General features: G+C 44.6%; 1 protein-coding gene across 2 annotated transcripts in view; it reads right to left on the bottom strand.

Moving 5' to 3' along the window:
- The window catches only part of NDFIP1 (Nedd4 family interacting protein 1), a 97,421-nt gene extending 93,647 nt beyond the window's left edge, over positions 1-3,774 (bottom strand). The window contains exon 1 of one of the 2 annotated variants that reach the window (XM_075601070.1): positions 3,500-3,774. In XM_075601070.1, coding sequence (XP_075457185.1) covers positions 3,500-3,538 — 39 coding nt within the window. In that variant the 5' untranslated portion in view covers positions 3,539-3,774. The remainder of the gene's footprint in view (positions 1-3,499) is intronic. The other variant, XM_075601071.1, reaches the window with a different exon arrangement.
- Positions 3,775-12,058: the final 8,284 nt, after the last annotated feature.

Raw genomic sequence — 12,058 nt, forward strand, 5'->3', positions numbered from 1 at the left:
AGATGATATAAGCCTGTGGAATAATAGGTGCCCTTTAGGTTAAAATGGAGTCCTCCCCCTCCTCCCCCCCCCACAGTCTAAAGGTTACCATGGTAACATCAGCCACTGGAGATTAGAACGTGATCTTAACACTAAAAAAAAAACAACATTAAAAAGAGAGGACATGCCGGGGGCAAGATACCAACATATGAATTAAAAACTAATAGGATTTGGGGGCGAGGGGGTTACTTACTTCACAATTGTAAACAAGATAACCCTACAAAAGGGATAGGAAATGTGGCATAAGGAAAAGGAAAGCCAAAATGGGTCAAGATAATGGTAATTTTCAATTAATTACGTCAATTTCTATTGCTGTGCATATTCACTGTATGTCGTCATACCTTTTAGGGGACAAACTGAATGGGTCTTCCTAGATAAACTTCTAGTGTCCCGGAGCTTTCGAACCCCCGCACCCCCCCCCCCTCCCCGTTGTGTATGTAATCTATACATACATTTTTTATGATGGACAACAAACCCTTGTTCTAATTGCTGTAAACCTTCATAATTTCCCTGCTCCCATGCAGCCTGAGAATGGGAGGATGGGAGTGGGGAGATCACCGTCCCTTTAGCTATATCGACCATGAGCAAGTCCAACTTGAGGCTTACACAGGCATGTGGGCCAGGGGGAGTCTGGGGTCATTGATATCGCTCCTCAAGAGCTCCCAAACTTCTGAAACTTTGCACAAGTGTCATTCAGGAGACCAGTATGTGTCTCCATCTGGCACACATACCAGATTCTTTCCTTTCTCTGTCCAACTGGTTGATTTTATTGCTCGTTCCACCGTTTGGCAATTGCGCATCCTGTAGCTGTAAATATGTGAACTGCTAGCTTACTGAGGTGTCTGCTCATACCCTGAATTGGCTTGTTTAGAAGAGCAGTCCCTGGGTGTAAAGTTCCGTTAACTCTTTTGAAATAGGCAGCCATATTGTGAGCCCTGGGATCTTCGCAAATTGATCACAGGAGACCAGATCGATCGTCATCTTAGAGAATTGCATTACCGTGAATGTAATGAACTGCTGCATTTACAAAAACAAAAATGGGGCAAGAGGAAATGCTGCTTTAACCCTTTGAGTGCCAGAGGGATCATGGTGCCCGAGTGCCACCGGCCCTCCAGCACATGACAGTCACATGACAACGGTCATGTTGAACGAAACAGAAGCAGGCGGCGTCCTCCTCTTCCGTTTTCTCGTAGTTTGTTAGCGTCCTGTGCTCCATGGGAACACAGGACCCTTGGAGTGCTGGTCCTCGTGACATAGTGACTATGTCTCTGGGCACTCAAAGGGTTAAACATGCCACTGTTCTGAGCTCCCTTTTGTCCTAGAACAATTTGCCCCTTTAAATCCTGGACTGGGTAATCATTTCAGGGTGAGCAGATAGCTGCAGAGATGATAAACAGGAGTATAACAATTTACAAGCGTTTACTATACAGATAACCCTCCTGGTTCCTAGATCGACCTATATATACACACATTGAGCTGTTGAACATGTACAATTAAACGCTGAGGAAGGGTGGAACTTTCCAGCCAAGCTACTCAAACTCCACTAAACTGTATTACCTTCAGCCCCATCATACCTGGAATTGCTTTATCCCTTTCTTTGTCCTAAAAAAGCTATTTAAATTGTTGACTTGTGTTTGGGATGAAAAGAACAATAGGAGTTTAGCACACTTACTATTCAATAATAACCACGACTTCAAGGTGCCGACAGCCTCAAGATCCCATCCTCTGATGGTACATGACGAGTATGGAGAAGGCGAGTCATACACTCGTAGTTATAGCCCTGACTAGGGCATAATCTATAAAACAGGCTCACAACCTACCTATTTAAGCAGGTATTTAATGAATGAACCACAACCTGTCCGGCATTTAATAGCTACAGTACCGGCCCATCCTGTACTAATGTCTTTCCTTGTGTTTGGTCTCTTTTATAACCTTAAATGTTTTCTTCTTTTCCCCTTTTTGTAACTGTGAAGTGCTTTGAGTCCCATTGGAAGAAATTAGATGATAATAACAATAATATTATTATTATTATAGGCAACATATGTATGACAAGTTAGTCAGGGACAAAACAACGTTCCGGGAGCTTTGGGACGAACAGGAGTCACAATGGTGAAGTCGGAGTTACTGCCTCGTTGGAACTAAAGTCACCTGATGGCACCTTAACCCATCTCAGAGCATCCCAACACTAGGGAAACTGCAACAGTTTATAATCCTGGAGGCCCAGCCAATACAGCCATGTACGGGGGAACCTGCTTCAGATAACAGAATTACTTCTCACTGCCAGAAGGGCTTGCAGCATATTGCAGACAAGTTAACCCACCTTGGTACCATGGGGTGCACATGGCAATGCATTGCAGTTCCATCATTAACCTCTGAAGTGCCAGAGGTGGTTGCAATGCACCGCAGATAACCGTTTTAACCCCTATAATGCTGGAAGGATGTGTAAAGGAATACAATCGAAACCAGCTACAGCACTGAGAGGGTTAACTTTTTTTCTTTACAAAATACAAATTAACTACAGTATACCAGCTAATCTCACACTTTATCATACCAAGGACCACTACAATGCTAATAATTGCTCGGATGAGCACCAGAGAATTAATATTTTTTTTCTGTCGCTATGTTTCGAAGTTTCACTTTTATTTTGGAATATAATAATACACTTTATTTCATATAGCGCTTTTCTCCCAATGAGACTCGAAGCGCTTCACCATTACAGTATAGTGCGCGGTACGCAACACTTAGGAATTTTTTTACAGACAGTTTGATAAGATGTTGGGGCGACGCGTTACGCGTGTAAGGTGCAGGCGGCGAAGCGCTATGTCTATAAAGGTGTCACATTCCTTTATCTGATAAAATGGCCTTCAGAGCATTCTGTTCCTGTGTCAATATTTTATATGTACTTGAATTTGGCCAGTCACATTGGTGGAATATATATATATATATATATATATATATATATATATATATATATATATATATATATAATCACACAATGTATACACCAAATCTATACCCAAATGTATAAAAGGATAGGATTGATTTGCTTTTCTTTAAAAAAATACATCACCCAATATATATATATATATATATATATATATATATATATATATATATATATATATATATTTACACACACAGTACTATATCTATCAAAAATCTAAAATTACACTGTACATGTTTACTTGATCTCTGTATATGCACGGACGCTGCTATAACATATGCATATACTGTATACTAAATGTTATATAAATACAATAAAACATAAGCTCCAATAAATCCGAGCACACACCAAGCCCCCTGCACAGCTCTGACCTGTCCCACTTGTGCCCTTTGGGTTCAATGTTCCGATCTCAAGGATAACAACATTGCGGCCTAACTTGTGTCTCATCCCCGGGGCTCGCGTACCGCCCGCACCGCCCCGATCTTCCAGGCCCCGCGCCGCCCTTCCCGATCCTACCTGCTCGTATCTGCTGCTGCTGCTGCTCTGCTCGGCCATGTCGGCTGGAGGTGACCCGGTGCGGAGAGCTGACTGCGGGCTCCTAGGAGGGAGGCTGACAAGGCGGCGGCTGCAGGAAGCTGATCCTCTGTGTGATAGAGATGGATACTGTCCTATGGAGGGAGGGGAAAGCACTGCAAGGAGGAGACTGATCCCTCCCTCACTGCATCTATACACTGCATATACTGCAAGGAGGAGACTGATCCCTCCCTCACTGCATCTATGCACTGCATATACTGCAAGGAGGAGACTGATCCCTCGCTCACTGCATCTATGCACTGCATATACTGCAAGGAGGAGACTGATCCCTCCCTCACTGCATCTATGCACTGCATATACTGCAAGGAGGAGACTGATCCCACCCTCACTGCATCTATACAATGCATATACTGCAAGGAAGAGACTGATCCCTACCTCGCTGCATCTATGCACTGCATATACTGCAAGGAGGAGACTGATCCCTCCCTCACTGCATCTATACAATGCATATACTGCAAGGAGGAGACTGATCCCTCGCTCATTGCATCTAGGCACTGCAAGGAGGAGACTGATTCCTCCCTCACTGCATCTATGCACTGCATATACTGCAAGGAGGAGACTGATCCCTCTCTCACTGCATCTATGCACTGCATATACTGCAAGGAGGAGACTGATCCCTCCCTCACTGCATCTATGCACTGCATATACTGCAAGGAGGAGACTGATCCCTCCCTCACTGCATCTATGCACTGCATATACTGCAAGGAGGAGACTGATCCCTCCCTCACTGCATCTATGCACTGCATATACTGCAAGGAGGAGACTGATCCCACCCTCACTGCATCTATACAATGCATATACTGCAAGGAGGAGACTGATCCCTCCCTCACTGCATCTATGCACTGCATATACTGCAAGGAGGAGACTGATCCCTCCCTCACTGCATCTATACACTGCATATACTGCAAGGAGGTGACTGATCCCTCCCTCACTGCATCTATACACTGCATATTCTGCAAGGAGGAGACTGATCCCTCCCTCACTGCATCTATACACTGCATATACTGCAAGGAGGAGACTGATCCCTCCCTCACTGCATCTATACACTGCATATACTGCAAGGAGGAGACTGATCCCACCCTCACTGCATCTATGCACTGCAAGGAGGAGACTGATCCCTCCCTCACTGCATCTATGCACTGCATATACTGCAAGGAGTAGACAGATCCCTCCTGCACTGTATCTATACACTGCATATACTGCAAGGAGGAGACTGATCCCTCCCTCACTGCATCTATACACTGCATATACTGCAAGGAGGAGACTGATCCCTCCCTCACTGCATCTATATACTGCATATACTGCAAGGAGGAGACTGATCCCTCCCTCACTGCATCTATACACTGCATATACTGCAAGGAGGAGACTGATCCCTCCCTCACTGCATCTATACACTGCATATACTGCAAGGAGGAGACTGATCCCTCCCTCACTGCATCTATATACTGCAAGGAGGAGACTGATCCCTCCCTCACTGCATCTATATACTGCAAGGAGGAGACTGATCCCTCCCTCACTGTATCTATACACTGGACAGGATTTTGCGTAGGCGCAGTTCTACTGTTGTCAGGCAACAGGACTCAACCAGGAGATAACACTGACAGCAGGATAACCATCTCATCTACTTCACCTGCGTTGCTTACTCTGCCTCCTGACAATTGAGTGGGCGGATGGCAATCAGCATTCACAGCCCTACAACTCAGCGTGGATTGGTTCTGCTATCAAAAGGCAATCATCAAAGTCAGCCTTGTGCCTTTCCTCTGATTGGCTTACAGTCCTTTTATATGCTCACCGATCCCTGCGCCAAATCGGCTGAGCATAGTAGTCCTAATCTGCGACGAAGTTCTACCCACAAGCACCCATCTTGCCGTGTCCTGCTTTGCCTTGTGCAATTCTGCTAACCTTGTCTTGTCTCATAGTATCCTTGACCTCGGCTTGTACCTGTATCCCCGCCTTCTCTTATCCACGAACCTCAGCTTGTACCTGGACTCCCACCTTCTCTACACCTCTACCTCGGCTACGCACATCGACTATTCTACATCTCTAATCGTAGACCACAGCGAGTATCGACAATATCCTACTTCTCCTACCCTGACCAGGCCACACGACTACGGATCTGCACATCGGACGCAGCCTCGCGGCTGGTGTATTCTGAATCCCCACCTCAGCCTCGCGGTTCTGTCCTGTTTGTGGCGAGCACCCGTTACAGTATGCTCAGCCCCACAAACATGGACCCCGCTGAGGTGGGTCGAGTTTTGAACATGTACGATAGCATGTTCGAGAAATTAGAAAAATATCTGGACCAAACGTATGGAGCTACTCCAAGTGACGGTTCAATCCATCACAGACCAGACACAGCGTACCTCATTTAATTCTGTTTCCTCAGCAGCTGCGGCCCCAGAACCTCTTCCAATAACCGCAGCGTCAGAACCGTGACTTCCTGCACCCAATCGCTACGGTGGTGATCCTCTTGGTTGTCGCGGGTTCCTTAACCAATGCTTTATACAATTTGAAATGATTCCGTCCTGTTTTGTATCACAGCGATCAAGGGTGACATATATTGTATCTTTGTTGATTGATGACGCTTTGGCGTGGGCTTCTCCCATATGGGAACAAAGGCCGGACCTCGTTAACGACATATCACAATTCACCAATATAGTCTCTCCTCCCCCTTGAGAAAGCGCGCTGTGACGCGCGAAACGTACGTCGGGGTACGCATGACGTCATTACGCTGACACTCACGTGGCTTGTGGTTGGAGGTGCGATCAGCTCCGGATACCTTCCAGGGCTGCGGCTGTTCACACTATACACGCAGGACACCCGGTATCAGGTTGTATAATACCTCACGGAGGTTATACAGTGTGTCGATTTATTTACAGCAATCGTTACTCCTCTGCTGCCGTGTATTTAACACATCGTTCAGCCTCACACACAGTTTGTGGGAGACTGCTTAGGTGTTGTCAGCTTTAGTATTCTGTGGCTTCAGATATAGCATGTCCATTGCCTTTCCCGCACCTCCACACATTTGGGGATTTTAGTCCATTCATCTCTATGCATTTTTATGGTGTTTCGTCAGTTTTTATATTGTTTATTAAAACTTTTTTATTTTATTTTGAGTGTGACCTTTGCGGCTGACCCTATCAAGGGAATAGGCTATTTAGTGGCCTCCTATTAGATGACACTTTTATTTACAGTGTCATCTACCAAGAGTGCAATTACAGGGGGATTTATATAATCCTTGCTGATTATTTGTGTGCTTATGTTATCCTGTTCATACATAAACTGTTTATTTTTTTAATTCCTTTTTTTTGTGTGTGTGGCCCCCTCAGATGAAGGAGTCACTCAGAATACCACTTCATACACCATATCTTACAGGGACAACGTAACGACACGTGGGGGATCTAAATATACTTGTTTATTCAGCCACAAATACATCGAACACAAAATAACGGAGCTTTAACTTTAGTATAGATAGACCAACTGAACAAATAAGTCCTCAGCAGGGCTTTGCCCTTTACCCAGAAAGGGCCGTTCAAGTCCAGGATAGAAACACAGAGCAAGGATAAGTGTGCCAATGTAACAGACCTTGTGGCAAGCTGCTCTCCCTCCAGAGTCTCCGGATATGCTTCTGTGATTCAGACAGGAACCCTGAACAAGTGGGAGCTCTGGCTTCTTCAAGACCCGTAACGAGGCAGCTGGGACATTTCCTTTTCCTTACTTATTTTGGATTCCTTTTTTTAGGGATCCAGGTGGTCGCGGAAAACTCCCATTGACTTTTGCGATTGACCACTGTGGAGCTTATTAAATAAGACTCTAGAAGTAAATAATAAAAAAATATATATATATATATATATATATATATATGTATATGTGATGCCGTCACTGCCCTCTAAGGGCTAGAGTGGGGCAGTTGTGGGACTTTACAGCTCTCATAGAGTTAATCCTCCTGGAAAGTTCTGTTCAGCTGCGAGTTAATGAGCTAATTAGCCTAGCCTGTATAGTCAGGAAGTGATACAGAGACTTCCCCCCCCCCCCCCCATGCTGCCAGAGACACACTGTTGAGAGTGGCACAGAGAGGGTGAGAGACGCTGCTGCTATACTGATCTGAAGGCACACACAGACAGCCCTGTGAGAGACTGAAAGGGGAGCTGCTGCAGGTACACTGGGTAAAGTGGGGAAAGCGTTTATTTCTCCCACGATTAGTTAGGGACTAAGCAGTATTAGTCAGTACTCCTGGAAGGAGTTAGGTCTTTTGTTTCTGTTTTGTGTTATGAGTTAACCCTGTACCTGCTTTGTACCCTGTAAATAAACCCCTGCTTAGAAAGTACAATGCTTCCTGCCTTTGATCTGGACAAAAGATCCGACGCTGGGACTGAGACGTCACAATTGGTGGAGTTTAACGCGGGCAGTCCACAAGGCAGTGAAAGTGGAAAATGGAGGAATTTCTGACCCTGCTTCAGTACAAACAAACAGAAAATGCTGCTATTCTAATGCAGGGTTTGCAGCAATTGGCAAAGACCCAAGAGGAGATATCAAAATCCTATAATGAGAGTTTACAACAGATGACAAAGTCGCAAACTGAAAGTACGGCGGCGTTAGTACAGCAGATGGCGTTGTCCCTACATCAGACGCTAAAAGAAGAGCAAAACGAGGCACAACTACGCCTACACCAGGAGCTCCGAGTGTTGGGAGAGAAAATTACCGCCCAGCCTAGAGTGGCCCCACAGGTCGCTCACCAGGTAAAAACGCACCTCATTCAGAAAATGACGATGGACGATGACGTTGAGGCGTACCTGTCAATCTTCGAGCGCACCGCAGTACGCGAAGGGTGGCCAGCTGAGGAGTGGGCGGGAATAATTGCTCCCTTCCTGGTGGGTGACTCACAAAAAGCCTATTATGACTTAGAGCCCGAGCAAGCTAAAGACTATGACACCCTGAACGCGGAGATTATGGCACGGCTAGGGGTCACCCTCGCGGTTCGGGCCCAACGGTTCCATTCCTGGCATTATGATATAGAGAAGACACCCCACTCTCAACTCTATAACCTTATACACTCTGCAAGGAAGTGGCTCCAGCCTGAGGTATGTTCCATCACTGCAGTTGTCGAAAGAGTCGTTATAGTGAGGGGTCTCCCCCGCACCATCCAGAAGTGGGAGAGCCAGAGTGACCCCAAAGACACTGAACAGTTAGTCGCTTTAGTCGAATGTTACTTGACTGCCGAGGAGATGTCCAAGAGTTCAAGTCCAGATGAGTGCTCCGGTTCTCGCTTCCTGCGCTCCAGGAGGTCCGATAAGACTGTTCATCCGAATAGGAATCCCCAATGACTCATTGACTTGCGTAAAGGAGTAGGAAGTCCCACAGCACCTAGAAGGGACTCTGGTCTCATTGTTCCCAGTAGACTGGAGACAAAACGCCGACCCAGTTTTGGAAGGTATATAGAGTGCTACAGATGCCATGAACTTGGACATGTGGCCGCAGTTTGCCCTCGGAATGCGGAACCAATGGAATGTAACTTTTCTGTGGGGCATGGTTCGTGCTGGGTTTCTACGATTCAGCACAGTTCTTGCAGTTCAGAAGAGGACGATGAGGACTCCTATGTGTTGCCCCGCGTAAAAGACAACCTCCGTGTGCAACAGAAGCTGCAGGGAAAGTTTACCCCGTGGCATCAGAAAAGACCAGAGGTGGACTACAACACAGAGCGCTTGGCGCAATCGTCACAGGAGTGACTACTAGCCTTGGTATGACAAAGGCTACCGATACCGCCATAAGCAGAAATCCAAGTGAGTCAGACCAAAAGAGTGTTGACTGGAAACGGTTCTATGAGGCGTCCCAACAAGACGTTCAACGCCTCATCGGCAAGCTAGAAGTTTCTCAGCGAGAGGTCTGCACGTTAAAAACAGAGCTGGGTAAAGTAAAGCAGCAAGTGCTACAGGAGTGACTGAGTACCCAGTGGGTCCCCGCCGAGCAGCATGATGAGCTGAAGGCCACCCTGAGCCTTACCCGAGCATTACTGGAAGCAGAATACGAAAAAACTAAAAATGTCCAAACCTTGGAATCTGAAAAACTGAAGTTGGATAAAAGGCTTCTAGAGCTAAAGCGGATAACTGAACACATGTCCCAGCAACTCACAGCTATAAAGGAGGACAACCTCAAGCTGGAGAAAGAGCTGGAGAAGCAGAGAGCCTGCTCTATCACCAAAAATCAGTACACACAGGAGAAAGAGGCATGGAAAACAGAAGCAGCGGCAATCATAGCGACAAAAACTACAGAGATCCAAAATCTGAAGGATGCACTGAAACAAACCCAGAGCAAGCACCGGGAAGAGATGAAGGCCATGAGAGGAATTGAATTGGCAGCTGCCTTGAGCCAGAAAAGAAGTATAGAAGGACAGTTTCAAGACCTGAGGAAGGACCTGGAGCCTAAGCGTGCTGGCCGCAAGAAGGCAGAGAAACAACAGAGTGACCTAGGTGAACAGCTTGAAGCTCTGAAGACTGAGTGGGACACTACACTGGACTCTATTACTGCTCAGCAGGAGGTCCAATATGAAGAAAACCTTTAAGAAGAGGTGGATGTCAGATATGTCTGACAAAGAGGTTGGTGCATGGGAATAGTGCACGGGCCGCTCACAGGGATATGTGATGCCGTCACTGCCCTCTAAGGGCTAGAATGGGGCAGTTGTGGGACTTTACAGCTCTCATAGAGTTAATCCTCCTGGAAAGGTCTGTTCAGCTGCGAGTTAATGAGCTAATTAGCCTAGCCTGTATAGTCAGGAAGTGATACAGAGACTACTCCCCACCCCTCCATGCTGCCAGAGACACACTGTTGAGAGTGTCACAGAGAGGGTAAGAGACGCTGCTGCTATACTGATCTGAAGGCACACACAGACAGCCCTGTGAGAGACTGAAAGGGGAGCTGCTGCAGGTACACTGGGTAAAGTGGGGAAAGCGTTTAGTTCTCCCACGATTAGTTAGGGACTAAGCAGTATTAGTCAGTACTCCTTGAAGGAGTTAGGTCTTTTGTTTCTGTTTTGTGTTATGAGTTAACCCTGTACCTGCTTTGTACCCTGTAAATAAACCCCTGCTTAGAAAGTACAGTGTTTCCAGCCTTTGATCTGGACAAAAGATCCGACGCTGGGACTGAGACGTCACAATATATATATATATATATATATATATATATATATATATATATATATATATATATATATATATATATATATATATATATATAATTTTTTTTTTTTTTTTTATTAACAAGTCAATTACCTAAATTTAACCTGTGAAACATATCACAAGGAGGTACTTTTCCCAGCACTGCCCCCTTGTATCATAACCCCACCCTCATCGATCATAACACTGCCACCGACACCAAATCCCCTGCTCCAAAAGTGAGCACATCTTAAGTAGCTGTAAGCTCCTTTCTCCCGCTTTGGAGTGGGGGACAATAATAGCACCTGCTATGTTCAGCCCTTCTGATTTCAGTGCCACGATTGGTGGAGTTAAACAAAATTGTTGGGGTCTTTTGTTCTGCCTTGCAAATATCTAATGTTATTATTATTTTTTTACTTTGGTTCAACTTGAGTTAAACAGTTTCTCTTTGATGTTTTTATTGGTTATAATCATTACTTAGTTTTATGTGGTGTTTTAAACAATTATAACAAATGTAATAAAAAATATATAGGTTCTCTATCCTCTACAGATGTTTCCTTACCTTGTTTTCCCCAAGGACACCTTATTCATATGATACTGAGTCACCCCATGAGTTTATTAATAGTAAGACTATAAAACCACTAAGAAGTGAAATACGTAATAACGACAGAATTTGACATTTACAACTGCAGTGTTATTATGACAGTGTTATAAATGGAATAGCAAATCTTTCCTTTTAACGATTTTAAACAGAGGCAAAACCATTCATTAACTATACAATAAAATCATAGCATATGATTGGTTTTGCCAACACCGTTCAACTTAGTATGAAATACCTTGAGAAATCTGGTTTAAAAAAAAGTTGTGTGTGCTGAGCACGCGCATTGTAAGTGGAACGTCTTTGTGTTTTGTCACAGAAATTGTATTTGTGATGGTGATGTTTTTAATTCAATGAAAGAGATTTGAGAGTATCATTTATTTTATTTATTTTCGCGTCGAAACTTCCATACTATCACTTGGAATACATGATTTAATTGACTTATGATAACTAAACTAAGATACATATATTTTGGATTGTACGGTATCTAAATGCCATTACTCTCAAAAGTCTTTAATTCAATGTAAATCATAAAAATCAAAACAATTTCAGTGACAAAACGCAAAGAAGTTTGCCTTAGAACGCGCGTGTTCGGCACACCCTGTTTTTTTTTATAATCCTTACAGTTACGATATTATTTTAAAGTGTATATACAATTAAAGTGTTACATGTTTAAACACCTTGCATTTTTTCGACTTCTGGGTTTTTTATGATAAATGATAGACTTCTAAGATT

Source organism: Ascaphus truei, chromosome 5 (genome assembly GCF_040206685.1).
Source record: "Ascaphus truei isolate aAscTru1 chromosome 5, aAscTru1.hap1, whole genome shotgun sequence".
NCBI lineage: Eukaryota > Metazoa > Chordata > Amphibia > Anura > Ascaphidae > Ascaphus > Ascaphus truei.